Raw genomic sequence first — 26,678 nt, 5'->3', positions numbered from 1 at the left:
AATCAGAAGCTGCCGCGTCTGTAAATTATAACTGGGAAGAGATGGGCGATTTTTTATCACATTGGCAGACTAGGCCAGCTAAGCTGCCCGGATACGGGAACGATCCCCGTGCGAACCGTCCAGTAGTCACATGAGTCGGGACCAGACTCTCGTAGCTGCCTGACCAGAGGGCATACTTTAAAATAAAGTTAGGGGGTTGTAAGTCCATCAGCCAATCATTGACGGCCTTTCAAGCAAAATTCACCACTCACAGACGAGAGAATAGTGCTTATGTACTTGAGAAAACTTAAACGAGTTTTGAAAGTGCGACCTCAGGGATTGGAATGTTGACCAAAAAGCGGACATAGAGAAGCTGATTTACGTGCTCTCAGAGTTCTAGGCGTACCCTATTTCAGAATCGCCCCCGGCTCTAAATTTTGCTAGGGATTTTCAACATGGGAAGATCTCTTTCATTGTGAAATTCTCTTTTATGAAGAAAGTTCTCTGAAGTTCTCCGACTCATTGGAAAATCTCCCCCCCCCCAAGGTTCCATGAACGAATTCCTGAATAATCTCAAAGTTTAGATTACCGTATATTACCACTGTTTTTCTTACTGGAAAAATGCGAGCAAATTTTTCGTTAAGCATGCAATTTAGTTTCATCTTCAATTCAAATCATATATAGCATATATATCAAGTCGAGTATATATTGCAAATATCCTTGATTTTCTTAATTGTTTTATGCGTCTCAAGAAATAAATAAATAAATAAATAAAAAGGTGGCGTTTTGGTCTTGTAGTTCGTGACAACCAACTCCTTTGCTCACTCGATCAGGGTTATAGTTTGGAATTTGTTAAGGAATTTCACTGTAACTTTTCCCGTCACACAAGTTATAAGAGTGAATCTGGACATTTCACATCAACATTCACTTAACAGCAACAACCCATCATCATGGAAAAATGTTAACATTTAATTTTGTGTCATGCTTTTTCACCTTGTAAGCAGTTTTAGAATGTGTTGCCCATGGAAACATTCAGCGGACACAAATCTCGTCAGGAATGATTAAATGTTGACGATTTAATTTGTTAACGAAACAGAATTTCTGGATAATACTCATACGAAGAATTAATCAAAGTTTATGTCCTTATGACTCACATTGAATTGCATTTGTGTTTTTATATCCCTTCTTGCCATTATAAAATGTGGTTCCTAGGCGTCGCTGTCCGGGGAACTTGCGTCGCGTGGTGACGAGCTGAGCAGCTGCCGAACAAATGGCCAGCACCGTCACCATCAGCACCATCAGCACCTGCAGCACACCAATACGTTAATGGTGCTGTCAGAATGATGATTCACAGAGCTTATTTAAAGACATTTGCATCTTTGCATGCGCCACGTATGACGTGGATTGTGATTTAGAAAATTTGAGAGAAAATTGCTATGATGCATGCAACTTGAATAAAATACGAGTATTTATGAATCTAGAAATTACGAATTCGCTATGGTTTAAAACTCGAATTTGAGCTACGACTGCTTAAATAAAATTGCAAACTGTAACACAATGAATAGGTATTCCATTTAAACGACAATATCTTGAATCCTTGACCAATTTTTTGAAACATGCATTCGAAAACACGAGTAAAATAAGTAATAAATTAGTACTACAATGTTTATCCCTGCTTGACATGTATAGGAGATCTCGAAGAACATATCAATTACACTGCTCGAAATTTTAAACAAACATTTCTGGTTGTGTTCTTCACAATCTTTTTCTTATACATAATTCTGCCTTTTATTGACTGTTCTGATACCTCAGTGCCTAGCATCCTTAGGTCACTCGTGAAGTTGACATTTATTGATGATCCGTTTTCCTGAAAGGTCAAATCAGACGTTTTTTGACAAAGTGTTTGCACTTGGAGGGTGTCTCTTGTATGTTTATCAGGTACCGCTCCAGAGACCTGACGACGACTTATGATACAGAGACCGGACGATGGCTTATGATGCAGAGACCTGTCGACGACTTATGAAAACAGAGATTTGACGATGACTTATGATACAGAGACCTGACGACGACTAATGATACAGAGACCTGACGAAGACTTATGATACAGAGACCTGACGACGTCTAATGATACAGAGACCCGACGAAGACTTATGATACAGAGACCAGACGATGACTTATGATAAGGCTCGATTAAATCTGCTAGCCGCTCGCTGTTGCTGCTAGACACCATGACTCGGACTGTAGCTAACTAGGATAATGGACAAATTCAAATACCTAGTCATTAGATTGAATGTGAATATATCCAAACTAGTTGTAGACGGTTTCTATTCACGCTATTAAAAATGAATAACCTGTTGAAATTATGGGATCATTCGAATTCCACTGTAATTAATAACCACTAATATTATAATCAGAATTGTAATACATTTTCTCAAGTATTGAATACAATTATTTCTATTGTCTTGTATGTTGGCGCGTCTGCTACTTCTGTGTACTAGGGACGGTCGTTTGCTTGCATTAAATAACTCAACTGATCTTTTTATTTTTAAAATTTGTGGTCCATCTTCGTTTGTGTTGGTGGACTCACCAATTAAAAATTAATCGTTGCTGGCATGTGCCTGCTAGTCGTTCACTGAAACAAGGTTAGATCGAGAAACAGGATAGGAAATGTTCTTAATCAAATGAGGTAGAATAAATATAGACTTCGAAAAGTATAAGAGCTAATATATGTCAGACATAAAAACCATGGGACATAAATTGAATAATTTCTGGATTGCAGCTGATATCAAAAGCTGCTGTGTTAAATAGCAATAAACTCAAGTTAAAGTTTGATAAGTTTTTGGTCATAATTGTTAATGGTAAAATTCTGCAAAATTGAGAGTGATGAAATTGAAAATTTTATGAAACTAATTTGTATTCAACAAAATCAAAAAGTTTCAGTGCGAAGGGGTACGGTAAGTTTGAATTTTAAAAATTATCTATTACGCGTTATGCCAGATTAGTTCCTGAGGGCATTTTATATTCCTTGATATCTCGTGGGAATTTTAGCCGAGGATGAGTCGTGATTTTGCTAGTTTAAACTTTTTACGACTGAGATCAGCAATATTGCGGGGAGTAATGACTATGTTTTTCAGTTAGTTAACATGATGTCAAATTCTAACGCTTGTAAGAATATATTCGGAGCAGAAATTCGTTTATTTTTATGCTTTGAGTGCATTTTTCTTAGTGATTGTTAGGATAAAATCATCTCCGGGTTTTGTTTAACTTTCAGCTTCCATATTGATTGTCTATGAATTTACTCCAATTCATGATAGGCTTAGGAATTAATGAAATAATTCAGTGTTTCGTTGATGCTGCAAGCTAAAAAATTGTATTTCATTAATTTTAGAGTAGAAGTTTTAAAAGATATTCTAGTTATGATATTATGTTATTGTAGAAAAATTCCTTAGGATATTATGTTATTGTAGAAAAATTCCTTAGGATATTATGTTATTGTAGAAAAATCCCTTATGATATTATGTTATTGTAGAAAAATTCCTTAGGATATTATGTTATTGTAGAAACATTTCTTAGGATATTATGTTACTGAGGATATTGTGCTATTTGCAAGGGTAATTTTTGGAAGTGGATATAATTGTTCGTCTTTTGTCCGCCTTCTGAGGACTTGGTTCTTCACCACTCGCCCCACGTCCGGACAGGCAGCAGGGGTTGCATGGCCGGACATACCTGAGGGCAAAGGCCTCTGTGAGTTAGTAGATCTGAGAAGTTGTTCTGTTAGTTCATTCAACTACTAGGCCCCGGAATTAGTGCTATTCTTAACTAAATTAATAATCATAACTCAAAAGAAGACTTAAAAGCAAGTTAGTTGTGAGGTGAATAGATAGCTGCGATAGTAGTGAGGGGACGGAGGCCCTCCAGTTAGGTAAGGGTTCCTAACATGCATGTACATGCATGTTATTTACCCTTACTAACTTGCATAATTATGTTAGTAAGGTTAGTAACATGCATATGTTAGTTACCCTTACCTAACTGGAGGGCCTACCCAGACAGAGAGCCAGGGCCAGATGGATAGAATAATTGTCTGGAGCGATAATTGATTGCATATGCTCCCGGGTGCCATAATACGCCCGGTTAATTATTCATGCCGAAACTTTCATGCACTTTTTGCTTGTGGAATAATTTGTGTCTGGCGAGTTGCCCAGGATATCGCACATGGAGGTTTTTTGTTATCATTGATTTGATTATGATGGACTTTTGATTATAATTAATAATGATGGTAAAAGCAATAATGGACTTGTGGCATTTATTTTATTTAGCTGACTTCATGTCATGGCACAATAAAAATTTCTGGAACTTAGTCCGATATGTCATCAGCCTCATGAACATACGAATTAATTGAATATTTTTTGTGTGAAATTTTAATTTGACAGAAGCTCCGAATGTTTCCTTTAGCAATACAAACTTTGTATTCGTTGCATTGATTTTATGCAGCATCAAAAATTATCTGAAGTCTGAACAAGGTGATCTGAGGCCATATAGTGAGTCCACGTCGTTTTTTTATCAGATCATGCACTTATACAATTTCGAATAAATTTTTTACCACAGCCTTTGACTTCCGTTATGCCCGACTTGAACTGTCAACTTTCCGCCTGAACTTTTAACGTGGAAGTGCGATACCTGGAGTACAGGAAGTTAGTTGGTGGCACCATCCTCATAGTGACCTTGTTAAGTTAACAAAAGTTAGAGAAGACACTTTAATAATTCGTAGTCGCCTCCCTCATCTTGCCATGCCCGATGGTATAGAACCGCACTCACATATAGCAAGAGGATCCTGGTTTTGCTTGTCCGAGTGCAACCCCATTACTGAACGAATGACAACTAATAGGGAGAAAAAGAATAATGTTTGATGAAATCTTGTTACTGGGTTTCTTATTCATTTTGTATGTCGAGCCAACTAGCTATGGGGTTTTTCTAAATTGCTGTCTTGCGGCGATATTATTCCTGCAAAATTAGTCTGAAATAGCTAGCGATCAGCTTTTTGATCGTATTCACACGCGCCAATCACATCTTGGGTTATTAAAATGAGCTAGAATTCATTGCATTTGATTTTCCATGGAAGTAATGTTCATTGCAAATGATTTTCTAGGGAAATGTAATTCATTGCAAATGATTTTAATGGAAATGTTGTTCATCGCAAATGATTTTCTATGGAAATGATGTTCATTGCAAAAGATTTTCTATAGATGAGAAACGCAACAACGTGAGTTTAGGCAATGAATCGCTATAACGTGTTAACTTGAGAACAAAATTTTCCTTTTGGGCGATCAGGAAACGCCATGACCAAAATCCAAAGTTGTGACAAAATCCTTAATTATGACTACAGTAGAGCATTTGTCCCCGTAGAAAGAGGACATTGGTGAATACTCTTTGACCATAAGTCCAGGAGACCTAGCAAAATATATGCTACGTTTTATGCAATAACGCATTGTCTCAATGCAAGACGCATCATATTTCAATGACATCATCTCTGCCTGCCAATAAGGGGATCTAGAGAAACGGAAAATTAAGTGGCTGCTGAATTAATTGCATTCAAAATTTTCTGAGTTTCAAAACTGTTGAACAAGCAGGATGCACTGCCTCTTCAGAATTTATTATATTCAGAAAATATTGAATGCACTTAATTCAGGAGATAGATTAGCCAGTGTACAAAATATGTAGCTTAGGTGAATTTTTTTTTCTACCAACAGCCAATTGGTATTTGGTGCCACTAGACAGCGGATGGAAAGTGTGAGCTCAACATTTGTTGACCAGAGAAATAATTAAGTTCATACTGTAGGAATAAAAAACGCCCGAGCAAACTTAAAGTAATTTCCCTAATGATATGACACAGATGATGAATTTTTCGTGCAAGGAATCTATATCATTGACTTAGAGTTTTAGCCGAGACTTTCTTGGCTCGGACAATTTTGGTGCAATTGCGATTATATTCTTTACGAATCCATGCATTGATAAATGTTTATTTGTTAGTAGCTTTGTTTCTTGAGTGAATTCGTGAAGCGTAATTGATAGCACAGTGTTACAGAAGTTCAATTACTAACACTCGACGGTATCGGTTGCCTCTGACGTGACTTTTTTCAACTTCGATGTATTGAATCTTTATCGACTATTACATATACAAAATAACACGAAACTGATATTATTCAAGTTCGTGCTATTCAGGAAGTTCTCTGAAAACAACAGGTATTAATTATAGGTTATTCGCTATATCTACTATTTCGAGTTTCTTTCGGGGTAGCAAAAAGTTCGGCAGGCCAGGAACAGGAAGAAGTCAGGCTATCTGAGAAATACATAGACGAATAAATGAACATTTTTCAAATAAACAAAGACATTTCGTACTGGAAAAACAGACTCTCTACTTGGACTCTGATGAAGAAAGACTTCAGATTCAGAATTTTGATCATAGAAATGCTGACCGCCTCATGCTGTCCCTTACGGAGCGCGTGTACGGAACAGCGCCGTGTTAACGGGACAGCACCGTGTTATCGGAACAGCGCCGTGTTAACGGAACAGCGCCGTGTTAACGGAACAGCGCCGTGTTAACGGAACAGCGCCGTGTTAACGGTCCGTGTTAACGGAACAGCACCGTGTTAACGGAACAGCGCCGTGTTAACGGAACAGCGCCGTGTTAACGGATTGCATATTCCGAACCGTTAAGGAACGACCGCACCGGAGACGTATACATGGTATATTCTGCTATAGGGTAATGCATGGTTATAATAGAAGCAAAATGAAGGTCAATGATGGGTCATTATCTTTTTTGCAAATAGGTTTTATTCATCTTTATCTATTAACAATGGATCAAAGAAACAAGAGAAATTAACAGTTTTACAGTACGAAAACGTACAAACATCATTAAAATTATTATTATTAATATTTTGTCACTATTTTACATAAATACAAATGAATTAGACGAAAATACAATCCATTAAAATTAAAGTCTACATATTTCATTCAGTCGAAAAAGAACCAACTCTTCGATTAATTCAGCTCGTTCTCATGATCATAATAACCCAGCATAATATTACTTAAATATTATTATCGACAACAAACGAAGCGTTGTTATTAATGCGCACAAAGAAATGCAGGTTCCTGTATTAAGTATAAATAAAAATTCCTGTATTAAGTAGTTATAAAGGACGCACGGGAAGTTAACTGCCATCTTCTAAAATTCAGTGAGTCGGCCACGGAACGGCAACGGTCGACTCCGTTAAAGTGAACAGCCTGGCCAACATCTACTCACTTAATAAACGTCTACACTTTCACTGCACCAAGACAGTTTATTTGTCCAGTTTACCTACTTTGTTGTAACAGTTTATTCTCCCAGGAGCAATTTCTGCCGCTGGAAGACATCAACTATGACGTGAATAACTTGTTATAAATTGAAATCATGCGGGTCTTGCTCGTAAATATAAGAATATTCGAACATTTATCGCACGTGTAAGAGTTCAAACCTGTGTTGAGGAGGAATGTCCGAACATGACCATATATATTCATGCCCATATACAAGAAGCTGCGGCGTCATAATTATGACATCAGAGCGAAGCTCATTTAAAGAATGAAGCGAGCCTAAGAATCATTGCAATAGCTATTGTTCTTTGAAATAGTCAACATGGATTAAAAGATTCATTAAGCTGAAAAGGGGCGGCCAGTGAAGAATGTACTTATATGTGTGGATTTATGTGGCACCTATATATAGAATACGGGTTCTCAAAACCTTGCTATTCACGCAGAGAGAATACAAGTGTATTGTAATTTTGCAGTTTTGTTCGGTTGCTCTAGCCACTCACATGAATAAAATTCAATGTCTGCATGTAATAAAATAGTGAACTTATTTCCCATATCCGCTTATCAGGTCAAATCCTAAAGCCAATAAAAATACATATAATTCAGTTCGACAACCGTGGACCTAAATTTGACTTTTTTCATCTTTATATACGTGGTCTCGAATGTGGAAACTTAGTATCAATTCGTATGTAAGGCATCTGATATTGCCACAAAGATGTCGCACAACGCATGTATGCTCGTCTACGGATATTTAACGCTCACATCACAATTGCCATCGCGCACAAAACACATTAAGTACGGAAATGACTTCCTCGACAAAACGTATTACAAATTTCTATCTTAAAATTATGTTAATTTACGAGTATACACATTTAATAATTGTACAACCAACTTTCATTCTTGTTCAATGTACATAATTCAACCAGTTGTTTGCACTGTAAACTTAACATAATTTGTTTCGTAATCCACAAGTCGATAAATCTTGAAACATCTCTTCAAGATTTGAGTCTGGCCTTATGTTTATAATATCTCCGGGATAGAAAATACGTTAAATAAACTTAAAGTAATTGGATAAAGACCAGAAGCATTTGGGGTAGTCATAGCTGTTATTATTTCATCGTATTAAACTATATACACACCGCGAAGGTAGCGGAAATATTTACACAACATAACACTGAGAAGCAATTGGTGCTTAGATCATTTCTACAGCATGAGACATTAACATTAGTATCACCTTTCATTTGATCACAACACAAACATAAGAACAATGAGTGGAGTGTAGTCACAATGAGCTAAACAACAATAACCAGCCAACTTTAATACGGTGTATGGCGTACTATATGTGAAGACTCCCAGACAAATTATTTTGATAGCTATTGCTTCCTGCATCGACGTGAGTGATGGAAAATATTACATTTTATATAATCGTATAAAGCAATTTTCCTCCGCGGCGACAGTTAACGGAGGCATGACGGGACTTAGCTAACAGTAATTCATGTGGTCTAGGAATAAAAAGAAGTTAGAACCTGCAATTTAAGTAAATCTAGGAGTGCGTAGAGATGTCCATGTCATCCTTACAGATATCTAGACGTAAATACGTCGGCACCGCATAGATCCTGCCTAATTAAGGGTACGCACACAGTGAAAGCAAGTTTGCCCGCGCGGGCAACCTGCTCCAACCTGCCACAAGAATGAACATATATAGGATAATAATGTAAGTGTTCACAGTGAAAACCTGTACGAATAGGCTACTGTGTTCTATGGTTTCAGGCGCCAGCCTGAGCAGGTAACCAGCACGCTGGCAACCTGCTTTCACTGTGTGCGTACCCTAAGGAACGGTTTTGCCGATGATCTATTGAAATACATGTAATCTTGTCATATAACTAATTAGCCCAGAATTTGCACCTATTATTAGCACAATTAAAACCCACTTGCCATAACACAAGTCTCATGTTTCCTGACATACTTTAAATGCAGTAGACGAGCATTGTTGAGGTTGAGCAAGATAAGATATTGTACAATATTAAATTAATGCTTAGTTTGAGAGTTATTCGCGCAGAGAATTAGTTAATTAATTTGTTAATAATATCCGAAAAAATTTCATTAATCATTTCCTAGCAAGCCAAACTTGGTCGTTTGATGCTTCTAATTTTTTGAAAACATTTGAATTCATGCACTAACAGCTGTTCTCGTTATTATTGGCAAATTACTATGAAATAATGAAAAATTTAAACGTAGTTTTACATCAAGTTTGAATCAATTATTGACAGAAAAGAAACAAATCAAAGTGCTTGGCAGACTAGGATTAGAAAACGTTGAAATTTTACGAATAATTATATTTTACCATAAATTTGTGATTTTAGAAGGTCCGATGATACACAATTCACTATGCATAATGATACGCAAAAAATGTACAAATTTCCATGTCTCTTCGAGAAAACTCCAGCCATTGTAAAAAAGGAAAATGTAAAATTTTAGCTAACTGAGAAATTTGTTTCAACAAAATGTAAATAAATTACGTACTGTTTTTTATGCAGCTAACCATGCTTTGGTGAGTGGAGATCAAGAATACATGAGCTATTCAAGTTAAATGAATACATCGCTTTCTGGAGGTTTTTTCTCTGCCCATTTTTCAGTATGGTACAGAAATTCGAGAAATTTTCACCCAAACTATTAACGTCCTTTTTAGTTTCTACGTCAATGACGCATTGTAAAATTTGGATACATGTTCGTGAACGGTTGCTGGCGATGTCGGGAGATCCTTTCGAACTTAGCATAATCAAATATATTTGTAAGAGATTAAGAATCGCATGGAAAAATGTTAAGAATTAATCACACTCCTAATTCGTTTGCTAGAATTATATTCAATTCATAAGAAAACCAATAGGAAGAAAATAACACCTTCAGTACTTGATTGCCAATTGATTAAAAGTACTGAAGGTTTGTCGTCAATTGATTAAAATATTCTCATAGAAAATGACAATCAAAAGAGGAATAGTATTAATTTTTGTCGAATGGGGAGATAAACTACTCTATTAAGCTTATGTTATACAAAAAATGAGAATGAAACTACGACCTTACATAAAACTTTTGTGAGATTATTATAACATGTAAGCATTTGTTCCATTGCGAAATAAAGCCGGTATCTTCACACTTGTTTTAATACAGCAACGGCTAGCCCAGCCACACATGTGGCAAATAATCAACGCAAATACAATGTGGAAGAGAACACAGGATTCAAGAAAACCTATCGAAAGAAAGTTAAATAATTAATCCAACAAACATCAATGCTGAAAGTCAGTCAAAGAATCGTTATTAAAGTTACTCATCATGCGTCACCTATTATAACTTTAAATATACACGCTACTAAACTATTTACTTCAGTTACTACATAAGGCAGGCGGACGCATTTTGTATTGGACGAAGATATTTCAAGATATACGTAATAATGCTTGAAAAAAACACGATATCTTCAAAAAGCTCCTCTCAGTAATTATATATTACTGTAACCCACTGACAACATGGAACACCAGCATCAATTCGGGTGCATTGGACGATTGAGTAGAAAAATTATAAAGTCTATTTGCACTAAGTTATTATATAGAAGACGCTATGGAGAAGAAGTCCTCATAGAGGTAATTTCTTGCGAGTTTTACTCTCCTTGTCAGCGTGTCGTCGTATGACTGTGTTCTCGTCGCCGTGTCGCCGTCTGCGTAAGACGAAGTTCAGGTCGTGCACGGTGCTGATGGCGTAGTATACGTTAGCTGATGATGGCAAGATCATTTCTGTGGAACAAGAGACAAAACTCGTAGTGAAAATAATGCAGGGGAATGGAATACTACAAGTTTTGCAAGAATTAAGCGAATTTCAAACCATCGAGCGATATTGTTCCGCTTAACTAAATGAAAATTTAACAATTAAAAAAATATGAATTGACACAGCATATGAGCAGAGTGGAAACTCTGATAACACAAGTAATTTCTATGGAATAATATGAGTATAGAATTGGATATTCGTATTTACTGGTACTTTATGATACATATTCATTATTTTAAATAGCACAATTACGATTGGCAAATTTGATCTCAGTAGTCACAATTTCCCAGAAACTATTTGTGGTCATTATCCCAGCAACTCCTGTGCATTCAAACATCACGCGCAATTAGCTCACACCTTCCACCATTTGGTAAATATTTTGTTCAAACAAGTAACGCTCAACAGTTTCTCATTTCAAAAACAATTCATCGCCCCCATGCCTAGTTAGAACAGACGCTTTTCCCCGTCAGTGGCTGCCGGGTCGATGGACGGTAAAGGGGCTGCACCAACATTTCCATGGATGTAACCACCCACAACTATACATGATAAATGTACTCGTTCACCTCCATGGGGCAGGAGCTGCTCCAGCGTGGCGGTGGACAGTTCCGTTTAGAACCAAGCCTGAGGACCTGACGGCTCACCTCCATGGGGCAGGAGCTGCGCCAGCGTGGCGGTGGATGGCGTTTAGAACCAAGCCTGAGAACATGACGGCTCACCTCCATGGGGCAGGAGCTGCGCCAGCGTGTAGTCGTCAGGAGGCTCGTCAATGCCGTGCTTCTCCATGGCCGCCTTCACGACGCTGGCTGTGCGCTCGTTGTTCGTCACCATGACACTTTTGTACAGGTTCACTCCTGGCAAGAGGAACGCAGTCAGTTTTGATCATCATGGAATGGGTGCTGAGAAAGATCATCAGTGCGGAAATCGATCAACGTAATTGCAGGAAACAAATCAAAAACAGAATTGGCTTTAGCTGGTGAAACAAAGGTAATGCAATGTTAATTAAATGAGATACCGTAGTTAATATTTTCATCAATCTTTAGCGCATATCAATATATATTGAACACACTTGCACCCTTTGATGATGTTAAAGGCAATACCGGTAGTTTCCAAAAATCTCACAATTTCAAATCGGAATTACTAAGTGCATTCTGAAAAAAATCGGTAACGAACAGAATAGAATTAAGAATTTTCAAGCTCACTGACCATCCGATTCCTGGGCATTGTTTTCCAGAGACACTTTAATTATATAGAAGTCAGGAGTGATGTACGGATTCACAGGCACATTGTTGCTTTTATCCAATGCAGTGTTTCCTCCTGCACTAGAAGAGCTCTTAGCCGAGGACATGGTTGCATTGAGAGAAACTTGACCACTTGAGTTACTAAAGCTGTTCTGCATTACGTTCGACAAAGACGTCGATGCGTTGGACAAAGACGTATTAGAAGTCATCGAGGTATTGGAAAGAGAGTTATGGGTAGAACAGCTAGACATGACAGCTGTAGGTGCATGTGCGTGATCTTCCGCTTCTCCCGCGTGCTCTTGAGATGCATTTATAAGATTGCCTAAATCAGGTGCCTCTACAGGGCTAATTTGAGGATCCCTTGTATTGGCTGTGATATCGTGAACGTTGTTCACGGACGCCGTTGTGGCGTTGGAATGTAGAGACGCGTCTAGAGAAGGTTGCGAGGAGTTGGTGGAGCTAGTGGACATCTAGGGGGGTGGGGGCAAAAGGTTTTCGTCAATATTCAATGCATACGATTAGTTACTACAGATGCAACGTAACATAAATATTCGTTATCATCCACTTGACTTGAACCAACACGTTAAAAATGCCATTAAAAATGCAAATCTAAAACAAAAGTCCAACCTTCCTGAGAACACGAGAGGCGTTCGAGTCCTGGGCGGGAGTTGTGTTGTTGGTAGAGTCTGTGTCCAGGAAGAACTGGCTGTTCGAGGACCCGCTCGACGTGCTAGCGATGCTATCGTTCTTTTTGTGACCCAGCCTGCAATTAGAAACATGATATACCGTACCGATAAAAAGGTTGGTCCTCAATTAGCTCATAATTCCTTAATTACCCACCTAAGTTTTTGATTTTTTAATAAGATGATGCTGATGATCTCGAGGAACTGAACTATTACTTCTATCAACGACGCAGCTATTTTTCACAATTCCAGGACAATATTCCACAGTGCGAACCAACTCGTCTAACATTGCCTTTCCACCATCAAGACTCCTAAAAATCCTCTATTCCAGAGCCTTTTTCTAAAATTGCCCCTGGTATTCTTCCAAGGTCAAAATAATCAAGATTCAACTGATAATAATACAGCAAATTAATGTAACAGATTTCTCACTGGGCAGCTCGTTTTTTGATCCTGTTTTCCCTGGCAGCATTAGCCGTCTGGTTGGCTGGCTCATAAGGCTCGATGTCGCAGCTCAGACGCCACGACTCTTTGTCGTCCAGCACGAGCGCAGAGTCCCACCACTGGTCGAACTGCACGTCGGGCTCCAGCTGGTACGCGGCCGCCGCGCCTTGCAGCAGCCGGATCTGTGCAAATTTATCATTTCTGTTATTAGCTTCGCAAAGGTAAAATATTTAAACATATTTGGTTGCTAACTTATCTTATTGAATTATTTTCAAAGAAAAAAATAAATACCGAGACATCATGAGAATGATCTAAATAAATTAAACCTTTCTAGTAAATTAAATATTTTCGTTTAGATTGTGTGATGATAACAAAAATATTTCGTTTGAGTTTCGCTGATGAATAATTCATGGTTTACGTATTGATGGTAAAGATTAATTAAGTTTAACTCAAAGTCTAGGATTAGTAACAGTATCAACTTTAACTAAATCATTTCAATTCGCAGAAAAGTTACGAAAGATCTTACGAGAATACTAATTAGATATACCACGACTACTAACCCAAGAGCATGACAGCTACCCTACTGAATTCATATTTCAATTTCAAGATAGTACAAATTTATAATATATTTCACACAATAAAAACCAGAATTAAATCTACATTAACTAGTTCTGCTTCGTAGCAGTTGAGTCACAGAGAGGTTCTTACCTGGGCCAGCACTTCGAATTCTTTTCTCTTCTTATCGAAGTTGATGAGACCGTCGTGCACGGTGTCGGGGATGGCCGTGTCTATCATCATGAGATCGGTGAGGAATGTCCCCAGGTACGGAATGGTGCCGTGGTTCACAGCCTGCAAGTTACCATGACTCACGTTCAATAATTTTTCTTACAGATCATTATAACCAACTATCAATCATTCGTCCAAAAAAACTGGCGATTATCTAGAACTTATCATAGGCAGAATTTTTACCAGTTTGAGACGACATCCGTGACATCAGCTCATACACGTGCTTTTTGAAGAGTCTGTTATGCTAAGATATTACCGATTCGATGACATAATATCTTATTACCTCGTTAATGATATGCGTTGACTTACGAGAGGGTTGTTAGCGTGCTTCTCGATCGCTTTGGGCAGATGTCTGTCGTTGGCGTGCGCCGTCTGCGCATGCTTAGCTGTGCCCTCGCGCATCAGAAGCTCTCTTTGGTTTAGTCTGTTGTTTTCTTCACTAAATATGCGTGCTAGCTCCTCGTATACTTCACACTGCAACAACAGGTGAACATTTTGTAACTTCAACTACCAAGAGCCGAGCATAATATTTACGATAAAATGAATAAACAAGGTGAAGGTGTGAGAATTATGTGCCAACACATGTAAGATGTGGATTGTTTTTCAATCTTGACTGTTACTCGTACATAAATAACGGAATGCTGAAAATTTTATTCTGGACTTTCTGGACTTGAACTTGTTTCATCAAAAGAAACAAAAAATTATACAAAAGGACGAACAGTTTTTTGTTTCTATAAAGGGTCAATAATGACATTCTTTGGTTATCTTCCGATTTTCGAACGAGTTACACACTTTTCCCAATAAAACCTGTACTGGCTTAAAATGTCATAATAACCACGAACATAAAGTATTTCGTTTCATTGCAATAATTCATCCGATATTATTCGTGGCATTGTATCCTGTATCTCTACAGATCCTCAGTTTCAGCTCCTATGGTCATCATATAAACGCACATTTAATTCAAGAGATTTTGCAGGGAAAAAATCTTCATCAAACATTTCTGACTCTCGTAATGAATACTTGAAGCTCTGGGATGTGTCGCACATATAAAAGTCTGCCTGTCTGCCTCACCTTTTCTTTAGGTACACAAGCCCAGACTTTCTTGAGTCGGTAGATTGGATTAGATTGCAGGCCGGCTATGATGGCCTTCAACGAAGAGAAGTTCTTTAAAATACGTAACTCCTGAAAATAGAAATTTAAATTTAGTGCTATAGAACCACTGTACTTAGTTATTCTCCCTATTGTAAAGTGTGTCGTCAGGCTATTTGCCTACGCCAGACTATTCCACTAAGAGTTTTAAAATACAGGTATTTCATACGCGTTCAATCAATGAAGCGTAAATTTCCTGAAACATATACAGGAGCTCGATTAATGATGCATAATTTACCCGAGATAGTGCAGCGATGATTAAGTTATGAAAATAATTTACCAGAGTTGCTTCATTAACGCGTAAAAAATCTAATAATTTATCAGAATACGAGATTGATGCAGCCTCGTAGGTCGTGAATCATTCACCTGAACTACATTGATACACTAGATTATAGTTCACACGGAGAATATACATAAGCAATATCGATCCACTCGATTAGTGTAATAGGTACGTCCCTGAAGGTTCACCTGAGCTATATCGATCCACTTGACTAGTATTATATGCCCCTGAAGGTTCACCTGCGCTATATCGATCCACTTGACTAGTAACTTGGCCCTGTCTGTGGCCCGGAGTTCAGTATTAAGCAGCACGGTGGACTGGACGCGGAAGCTGACAGCGTTGAACTGGTCGACGGTGGCGGTGACGGTGGCCGCCTCGCCGCCGCGCCCCGTGCCTTTGCTGTGCTTGTCGCGGCGCCCCCAGATACTGCCCAGGCACTGGTGGGCGATTACGTTCCGGAATAATATCTGCAAGAGGAAGAAAACGTAAGCGGATAATTGCAGATGTTGATGTTAAATGAAAGTGAAATACACGTTCCGGAATAATATCTGCAAGCCAGCGAAGACGTAAGCGGATATATGCAAATGTTGAGGATAAATGAAAATGATATACGGATAAATGAGGTTATTGAAGTGAATTGTAGCTGGATACTTGAAGAATAATATCTGCAAGCCAATGAAAACGTAAGCGGATAATAATTGCTAATGTTGATGTTAAATTAGAGTGAAATGCAGATAAATATGGTTAGTGAAGTGAATTGTAGCTGGATACTTGATGAGTTTAAGGAGTATTACTTGAAAATGAAAGGGCATCGCTTCAATTTCTTCAATGATGTAGTTTGCGAAGCACAATTATTGACACGGGGAATAGTAAATGCTGAAATTATATGAATAAGACGTATAGGTATAACGTATAAGTGTTATTAGGGGTATTGCAGTGTGGACATTTGATATATTTGACGAGTAAAACTTGTTAGGCAACAGTAACGCTTTATTCTTTCTAACTTGAAAAGGCCGAGTTAATTATTTTATGCAAATAATGAAACAAGAAAAGTAATAATTTGAAGAGGTTTTTCCTCACCATGTCCATCCTGGTGAGCTGATTAGCGAAGACTGTAACGGGAATATCAGTGAAGGAGGAGTAGGGGGGCGGCACGGGGGAGGAGAGGTGGATGAGACCTCCATTGGCCCTCCCGCAGTGCAGGATGACGTCATCACATGACACCACTCCTGATAGACTAGATTCTGGCGTGGAGAAAATATTACGACGATTATAAAACTCAAAATGAATTATTTGTTAATGGTTATACTACATAGACGACATATTTTTTAAAGTATAGTGAATTTATTGTCGATTCTTCATTTACATCTGAGTTATATCCCTCGATTTTTAAAAACGATTGATGACCCGATGCATTCTGATATAGGGAATACATTATAAATATAATTCAAGTTTTCAATTCAAAAACTACACCCACGATTTCAAAACGCAAGTGGTAAACAATTCGTATTATGAAAGATAAATATAATTCAGGTTTTCCATTCACAAACTACACCCATGAGTTCAAAACGCAAGTGGTAAACAATTCGTATTATGAAAGATAATTATAAGAGCCCACCACTTTCTTGTTGTTCGCGTATCATCTTCTCGAGTTTGTACTGAGCTTTGACATGCAGGTCAGAGTCCCTGAGATGTTGCTCCGTGAAGAGCTTGAGTTTACGCAGACATGCGTAGTCTGGCGGCGAGTTGAAGTCTTCAGGGTACATGTCCAGCCACACCTGCAGCGTGAGTCGCAGGGCTCTGGCATTGGAAAAATCATAATAAATTCAGAGAAAAATGGGCACATATATGACGAATATTAATCAAATTAGTACATGTCCAGCCACACTTGCAGCGTGAGTCGCAATGCCCTGGCAAGGAAAAATTCATGATTTATTCACAAAAATATGGGCATATTTGACGATTATTAATTCAATTAGGAATTCGTCATAAGAATAACCTTTCGCCTTAAGCGAAAGGTTTTAACGTAACGTTATAACGAAAAGTTTAACGTAAACGTAACGTTTTCTCCTGTATTTTTACGTAACTTCACGTGGATTCCAGGCAAGTAATTTGATCGAATGAAGTGTTGTTTAATAGTTTCAGACGGTGTTCATAGTATCATATAGATAAATATATAAGAACACAAATTGAATGCTTTTTCGTAATTCTCTACCATGTCATACGTTTTTTTATGCTAATATTTTAGGCTCTCTTCTTTTAAAATTAAGCATAGAAATTTGATTGTGCAAGATATTTAAATATGAACAATACTTCAGCTGAAATTTCTAGCCAACCTGACCGCTATCTGCAACTCACTTCTTATGTTCCTCTCTGAGATGTTCAGGAACATTGACCTCTTCATTGAGAGGGTCCATGAGAGCGAGGTAGCGTTCGAGGATGAGGTCGAGCACTTGGGGCACCGTCGAGAACGTCCTGAAGGTGGCCAGGAAGACGTTGACGAAGGTGCTCTCGAGCTCACCAGTCTCAGTGGACGCGAGACTCTCGATGAGCTTCTCAAGAGTGCCCGCTTTGAGGAACCAAACTCGCACCGTCTCCCACTCCAGGTGCGAGATATCGTCATCTTCTGTCTCCTGTACAATGTTAATTGTTACCTTCATGCTTTTATTGCGCGGCTTACTAAAAATTCATTGACATTCATCTTCTGTCTCCTGTACAATGTTAATTGTTACCTTCATGCTATTATTGCGTGGCTTACTAAAAATTCACTGCCATTACTATGCAAATATTGCTATATTTTTATTCCTGAACACAGTGTATAGAGAGCAGTTCAAGAATATAGTAGCGATATATCAAGCATTAGGGGTAAACCCAATATTTTGTTCACTGTGCGAGGTCATCTTCTGTCCACTGAACAACGTTCGTGGTTATGCCAACGCTATTGTTGCGAGGCAAATACAACATTCACTACATTAATATGTAATGTTTGATTTTTTCTCAATACTGGACACAGTTCTTCACGAATTCTTCAAAGTTATACCTGCTAAATTCATGAGGTGAAAACTCAACATTTCATTCACAAAAAAGTCGTTATTTTTAGACTTCTATGAAACATACAGTTAAATGTTATTGTCGAATTCTTTGTGATTAATATCTTGGCTTGTCGCCAGATTTAGTCATCTTCTTGAAACGTCGAGGGAATATTAAACCCCGTTGTTATAAATTTTCCTGAAGCTCAAATATACCTATACGTAATTTACACTTCATAAACAATATGGTATGATCAGTTCTCTTGAAATATGAAATAGTATTAACATGATAATAAATTCGATTGTACGAAATATACATCGCGGAGCTTCACGTTTGCATGGACTCGAAAATTGTAAAAATTTTAAGCTTCTATTCAATCAGCACAGAATGATAAAATTGAAATCGAGCCAATACTGGAATAGAGCTAACAATTGAATTGTGTTAAAATTTAAATCGAAATATTACTGAATTTAAGCTTAAATTTAAATCGAATTAATACTGAATTAAGGCTTGAATTAAAATCGATGTAGATGTAAATTAGAAGTGTAAAATAAAATGGGGTTGACAGGAGAACCGCACCTGAGTGATGGACCGCGAGGGATGATGATATCGAACTTTCTTGAGGTAGACCGTGTATATGGCGCCATCGACCCTCTCTTCTCCCCACAGTCGCCAGCTTGGGGCCTGGTAATACAACTTTGTTTTAGTACATCCTTAAACAATATACACTACATACACACGTTATGGCCCTATGTAAACTAAAAAATATATGTGAATGTTGATTTTAATATTATGCTTACAACATATCAATTTAAATTTTAACATTTCAACATATCGCAGGTTGTTGAGGAGATATTGACGAGGTAAACCAAAAACTTTAAAAATCGAGCAATTGCTGTAAACTGAAGATGAAAACACAAAAATTGTTTATCGTCCATTATGTATAAAAAATTAAAGCCTTACAGCATATCGGACTCATAAATAGTACAATTATGACCAAGACATCGGGTAATCAAAATCTACTCAATGAAGCCCCAAGAAAAATTTTTGTACTAACATCAAAGGAAACTATGATCGAAAAATTCTACATTTATAATTGATCCAATGGCATTTTTTGAAACAGAAGTTACTACTTGATTCAACCCAATTAAATAAAACTTCGATGTCGATAAATTTTCTGTTCGGAGAGAAATACGCGCGTTTGTTATCGCGGTTATCGCGGCCGCAAATCTGACACCCTGACAAAAGATTCTGTCATCGAATCTGAGACGGCGCTAATATGACGACAAATTCTGTCATCAAATTTAGTACCTATCACACAAATTTTGACTGTTTCCTCACAGTATTAATTCAAATTAATATATTTTTCATAGTACAGTGGCAAGTCATGTATAGGTATAAAAGTTACAGTCTGGTTATTTTTATAATTTATACGGAAAATTAGGCAGTCTAGAACAATTATATTGACTTTTTAACGATCGCGGTAAAACAATGACCGCTTTAGGCAATAATTAGCAAATTAATGATACTAATCATTTTTTAACAATCCTCCTTCAAGTCAATCTCCAACATGATATGCTAGATGAAGGATATAAGTTTCTGCTACGAAATTTTCGATCTATTTCGACCGTACAAGGACATTACTAATAAAATTTATATAACTTATCAGAAAATCGATAAATGATGAGGTTGTTCTATAGAAAATGCATTAAATATGTTCAATTTGCTGGAGTCTCTTTATTAGGAATGTACGTTTCACCGAAGATTGTCCGGCAATAGGCCGTTAAGGTTTGCTTCATGCTTACAAGACCACATTTTAAAATGTTTACGAGACCACCATGTTTCTGTTTAACAAAACTGGAATATTACAAGTTTACAGGATCACAATGTTGATTGTTGACTTGACCACATTTTAACGTGTTTACGAGACCGCCATGTTCCTGGTTAAAATAACTGAAATGTCATAAGTTTACAGGATCGCAACGTTTCTTGTTGACTTGACCGCAATGTTATATTTGTTTACACGACCCAAAACGCTCGTTAGCAGATCGCCCCAAGGCGCCACACCGAATAATAATATGTAGGCCAGCTGATGGCTCTATAGAGTACGACACGACCGAGTTCATTTCTATCCCCATCGACAAGTCACGAGTCCTAATAAAAGCAGCGGTCAGGTGTCGGAGCGCTGCCCCGTTTGTTCCCTGACCCAGAGCATTAAGGCACCTGCGTGATATCAGTGCGCCAGGTGAAATTTTTTGTAGTCTTGACTGTACTAATTGCTGATTTATCTGTGTACTATAATTTTCGAAGTGACGACGAAGATGGAATTTGAAACTTTTTTATGAAGTATGAATTTTTGTGAAATTTTATTTGCTACTTAGTTTCTACTTATGAAATGAGTTGCATACTTCGATTAATTTGAACCATAAAAAGAGGCATTTTATTCCATTCTAGAATTAGTGACAGAACTGATGCAAAGTTGCTTTTTAACAGAGATACTTCTTATATTGATATATCAATTTCGCGAACAGAGCTCGATTTTTTTACAAGCCGCGCTCGATTTCTTATAGAAGACGCGCGCTATCGATTACAAGTTAACAAGAAAAGAACTGCATTTATCTATCGTATATCGGAAAAATATAAAAAAAAACAATATTTAATCGCAGGCATAATTGTATAAATTTGAATGTGGCAAGATTGCGACTGATCAGTCAAAGCTCCAACCATATATTTCATAAAATGAAGCTATATATTGGCATAACCGTACATGCTTCAACAAACAAGGCTAGCGCAATTCTAGGGTACTCTACTGATAACCTTTAGTAAAATCTCATTAAAATGATCTCTGATTATATGATGAAGCGCATTGACTTCCTGAGAATAAATCATGCATAAAAATGGGCGATCTTTTTTGTGGTTTGTAGTGTGCCAATCTGCTGCATATATAGCCACATTCCTTAGTCATGATAATATAGGAGAAATCTAATCACTTTTCAAGAATTATGATTGACCAAGTGAGAGATAAATTTTTGCGCTCAATATAATAACAATATAATAATATAAAAATAATTCGCTCAACAATTGCTTGAAAAAGCAGCTAAATATTCCGACTAGTCCGGTGGGCTAGCGATGCAGCTCGTGGCGCCAAGCTCTCGCGGGGTTGCCAGAACATGCGTAGCATGGGTGCAAAAATAAACTGGTCGAGTGTTTACTTGCTATGACGATGGCGCGGAATTCTTTCAAAACTAGCTCAACTAAATACAATGTAACACCAATTCGAAATCACACACGCGGCAAGAACTCGAGCAAACTCAGGATATTTTTGCTATTGTTTATACGTAGTTTCTATGTTTAGCGCAAAAAGTCCATTAAAACCGCTATAACAGTTAATTACAAAAATTAGAAATATTTTTTAGTTTATAATATTCTGCACATGGTGGACCAGATGCTAATTGTGCACGAGTTGATCCACGTGTTTTAAAAAAAAAGCGTCAGAAAGATGAGTGAAGATTCCCTGTAAAGGAAGAAATAATTTTTTCCTGAGTATTAATATTCCCGCGACGGTGTGAAGCGCGAGACTAAATTTCAGTTAAGAATATTCTAGCGATTCATAACAAATATAAATGAATTAGTCACCAAAGCAAGCTGAATATATTTGAACAGAGCTGAGGGCCGTGAAATGCAGGTATACAGTGAGCAACTGTTCGAAAGTTGGCTCTCGTCCAGCCTCATCGCGCCACGGAAACCAACAAATAGGGAGAAATACATACAGTGGGGGGAAATAAATATTCGTACACTTGAAAAATCGTATTTTAATGAAAAGTGAACATGTTGCATTGTTTTTTGTTGCATTGAGATTTAATTTCTTTTGATAGTATTTTTGAATACTATTCGTCTCTATACATAATTTAAATCACTTTTCCTGTTAAGTTTGTGTACTTACATACATTAAAATACGATTTTCCAAGTGTACGAATATTTATTTTCCCCACTGTACATACAAGTTGTCACCGAAATAATGTTCAGTAAGCAACATGATGCAGGAAAAAAGGAGAAATTTTATCGCTTTCCAGTAGTTGAAGAACTAAAAGTAAAATTTAGGAAGATCCAAGATCTGATTAAAAACTCAAGTTGTATGAAAGTGTTCTAACAATTTGATGAATAATTTTCTCCTTTCAAATTAATCTCGATTACCATTAACATCAATGATCACACTCTACAAACAAAAGGTTATAAATAATATGCTAAAATTATATAAAAGACAGGTTAAGTAAAAGATTTCATCAATTGCCTAAATATTCAAATTATTTACTTATCAGATCTCATGGGAAAATGGAGCAAGTTTTTGATGACTATCAGATGTAATTAAATGAAGAGAAAAAACTTCATTACCGTACTTGATGTGATGATAGTCGTTATTTGGACTATTAACACTTCTGCCACCAATGCAACTCACCTCACTTTTATGATTATGAAAACCTATCCGTCCTCCAGTGAAGAATGGCGAAGAATCTGGATACGGTTTAAAACATGATTTCTTATTGAAGATATTTCTCCTTTTCCTTTGAGACCGACAACGACGGCCCCTTGCTCGGGAACGAAAACTACTTCTCAAATTTTCGTAAAAACTGGTATTCGTAGGAATATAGTCCCTCGCAAACAAATAGCAAGAATCATCTGGTAAACTTTTTGAAAGAGAAACTTCCTCTTCCAAGACGTCGAAAAGGCCTGACTCAACGGTGTCCATTTGAATGCTGTCATCTGACTTACTATCGTCAGCCTCTGCATCGGTGAAAAAAGAACTAAGACTAAGATTGCTGGGTCCAAAACTTCCCAGTCTGCTAAGGGTTCCAGAAAAACTTCGCGAGTGACAATAATTCTTCTGTCTACTCTTTCTATCAAGAGAAAATGAATAACGCGGACTAAACAAAGTTTTGAGTCGGCTCTCAGATTTGCTGCCGGACAAACTTAATTTTAGAGATTGGGATCGCTTTGCTACCCAATGAGGAGCGAGTTTATCGTCATCGGGTGAAATGGAAATCTGTTCCGTTTCTGTTTGATCTTTGTCATCCCTTAGGTCACTTTGGGATCCGATGTAACATTTAGGAGAAAATTTAATACTGTTATTATCGTTTTCTCTTTCGTGGAAACATTCTCGAGAGTCAGTGACTCTAGTAACCCACACAGTGGGAGTTTCAACAGCAGTTAGGCTGTGATGAAGTGTATTATTTTCGTCAGTTGAATAATGCTCCTGGGCGGAGGTTTTGTCAACAGACCACTCTCTTCTAACTTCAGCGATTGGTTTATTCTCAGATCTTTTGTCATTCTCTTGAGTTGGATTCTGGAAGCAGCCGACTACTGCATCGAATTCGTATTTAATTTCGAACCCACATACATCGTACTCTTGTATAGTGGGTGATTGCCAAGTCTCAATTGGAGAAAAATGTTGAACTGGGCTTGAAGTGTGAAGTTCATTTGCACCAGGAATAGGATCATTATAATCTTCATCCATACTACCCGTTGAATCAAGAACTATGGGTTCATGCGGATAGGATCCGTTATTCCGCACAGAAGTGATTGGCATCGGATCTGACCGCCTTACGGAGTCAGATGCCCGAGAAATTCTATCTGCGTCTTCCTGTTCGAAGTTACATGACGCTAGAGGCGGATAAGTTCCCAATTCTGATAAACATAAAGAAGTGCCACATCGGTGCAGAGTATTCGGTAACCGAAGCTCGTTTTGGGGGGCATCCACCAGCTCTGCATCAGCAGCAGAGGTCGCCAAGACAGCGGCGTCCATAAGGTTGGGACTAGAGGCCTTGTCGCTAATTATTTCACCATAAAACGAGCCGCCATGGCCAAAAGATGACCATGCATGAGTGCCTCGAACTCTTGAGCTTGAGGTGTCTCTGCAATCAGAGATGTCGAAAACCCGCCTCATGTTTGGCAGGCACGAGCAAGCGAGGGAGGTGCCAAGTCTTCTTTCTGTCAATGCCAAGGCATCGCGACCGCTGACGACATTGAATTCTGAAGACGCTATGCAGTTTTTCGTCGTTTCCTGTCCAGGAAAAATTTCTTGATTTACTCGAGTTGTTCCATTCATTTGTGACTTCGCGTCAGCAACTTTCCCATCGTTAAATAACGCATGTTCATATTCTTGAGCTACGGTCTCTGGTTTGTCGGGGAAACTGAATTGTAGCGAATGTCGCCACGATATCTTCCGCAATAATTGCGACGATTTATTTCTTAAAAAAACTGTGAAATCAACAGACTTGTTCAAATCTGTCGATTTTTTTAGATTTGTTACATTGTCTCTTACATTTTCTCGTAGAGCAGCCGGCAAGTAATTTTCGAACATCGCATCTGCCCCGCGATAGATTTTGTTTTCGTCAGATTTTTCTACGTGCTCTTGCGCTTCATGATTAGCGCTAACGTGTGTGGGCTGAAATGTATTCGCTTTCCCATGCTGAAGAAAGCAGATAAAATTGTCTACTAAAGTTTTCATTTCTTCCAGTACTAGAAGTATTTATGCAAATAGAATTATTGAGCTCTTCACGTGCTCTCAAAAATTTCAGAGCAAAGTAACCCTCTGTAAAAAATTAGACAAAAAAACATTGACTTTCGCCGATAGATCGCGTACATACAGAAAACTATTGAAATGAAGAGAATGATTAAGATTATTTACGCGCAAGAACGAAATTAATTGGTTAGTTACTATTAACAAACAGCCCAACAGTTTGTTTGTGTAACAACTTTCTTAGGTAACATACTGTTAACGATGCTTTCTATTTATACTTATTCCTCTTTTTATTCTATCACCCATAAAAATAAATTCTCAAAACTCTTGAAAACATACAGTCACTTCACCACCTGATAGCTTCCAAATCTTTTCGCAAAAATTCTGAACGCTTCTCAAGCGTCTATCAAGATCTTTGTTGCACAAGGCAGGAGCGAGCGGCATCTACAAGAACGAGCAACCGTCGACTGTTGCTGCTCGAGACGCGGGGCTTGGGCCGCTGCAGTGCGAGGTTGCTTGCACTGCACACGACACACACGGGCAGCAATGTCCATCCGTGAACTGAGGGAAGTTGTCTGATTTTGAAATCATGCTAATTTATAAACGGACTCGGTGAGGAAATCTGGTAAATTATACTTAGATCGAAGTTTAACAATACGATTCTTTTGAATTGTAATGGCAAGTCATGAAGCTAAGCATGTTTTTGTCAGAATTTTGTTCAATTTTTGAGGGTGAGCAGATTTCCATAATAAACTTATTAAATTTTTTAGTGATAAGGAAAAAATTTTAGAAAAAAACATCAGTAATTTAGGGACGTCTTCATTTTCACTTCTTAAATTCACATGTTGAAGAAAGAAAAACAAGCATCCACTCGCAAGTGCTCGTCAAGTAACCCAAAAATTATTATATTACTTGAGAATTTAAAATCTATTTGGGAATGTTCACTTCCTAGCTAAACGAATTTAATCAAACGCATTTATCTATAGTATCATCAAAAATTGCGGAGACCAACCAAGTTCCTGTCACGAGAAGCTTTTTTTTATAAAAGTTAGAAAATGCAGGCAACCAACACGTTCCCTGGCAGCGTTTACATCGTCTGTGCCAAGCTCACCATGTGATGCTGGGACGGGTAGTCACATGATGTGCAATGCGCGCGAAAATATAAAATGTAAAATTAATTCGACTGAAGTGAGTAAATATTGAAATTCCGCTTCTCTATAAACCCACTCAGTAAATTCGATTTTCCCCATGAAAATTTATTGTCGTAACTCTGAATCTCTCGTTCGGAAATTACATGGTGATTTTAAAGCCATGTTTTTGTTCTTCTGACTACGTACGGTAATCTTTTAAATTAACAGGATTCCTAAACATAATGTTCTAACACGAACATAAAAACAATGATCATGTTGATAACC

General features: G+C 37.7%; 1 protein-coding gene across 5 annotated transcripts in view; it reads right to left on the bottom strand.

Annotated features, from left to right (window-relative positions):
- Positions 1–10,515: 10,515 nt before the first annotated feature.
- Positions 10,516–26,678, bottom strand: part of LOC108664873 (ral guanine nucleotide dissociation stimulator) — a 49,117-nt gene continuing 32,954 nt past the window's right edge. For 4 of the 5 annotated variants that reach the window (XM_047885301.1, XM_018151567.2, XM_018151566.2 and 1 more), the window contains exons 2-14: positions 19,326–19,430; positions 18,075–18,349; positions 17,335–17,516; positions 16,797–16,960; positions 15,956–16,183; positions 15,359–15,469; positions 14,597–14,761; positions 14,210–14,350; positions 13,490–13,683; positions 13,005–13,140; positions 12,343–12,847; positions 11,856–11,990; positions 10,516–11,108 (exon numbers count right to left, since the gene is read on the bottom strand). In XM_047885301.1, coding sequence (XP_047741257.1) covers positions 10,951–11,108; positions 11,856–11,990; positions 12,343–12,847; positions 13,005–13,140; positions 13,490–13,683; positions 14,210–14,350; positions 14,597–14,761; positions 15,359–15,469; positions 15,956–16,183; positions 16,797–16,960; positions 17,335–17,516; positions 18,075–18,349; positions 19,326–19,430 — 2,499 coding nt within the window. In that variant the 3' untranslated portion in view covers positions 10,516–10,950. Of the gene's footprint in view, positions 11,109–11,855; positions 11,991–12,342; positions 12,848–13,004; positions 13,141–13,489; positions 13,684–14,209; positions 14,351–14,596; positions 14,762–15,358; positions 15,470–15,955; positions 16,184–16,796; positions 16,961–17,334; positions 17,517–18,074; positions 18,350–19,325; positions 19,431–23,202; positions 25,278–26,678 lie in introns of those variants that run through there. The other variant, XM_018151565.2, reaches the window with a different exon arrangement.

The sequence above is a fragment of the Hyalella azteca genome, unplaced genomic scaffold (assembly GCF_000764305.2).
Source record: "Hyalella azteca isolate HAZT.00-mixed unplaced genomic scaffold, Hazt_2.0.2 contig17497, whole genome shotgun sequence".
Classification (NCBI taxonomy): Eukaryota; Metazoa; Arthropoda; class Malacostraca; order Amphipoda; family Hyalellidae; genus Hyalella; species Hyalella azteca.
Note: the sequence above shows the minus strand (reverse complement) of the source record. Positions and strands in the feature narration are given on the sequence as shown.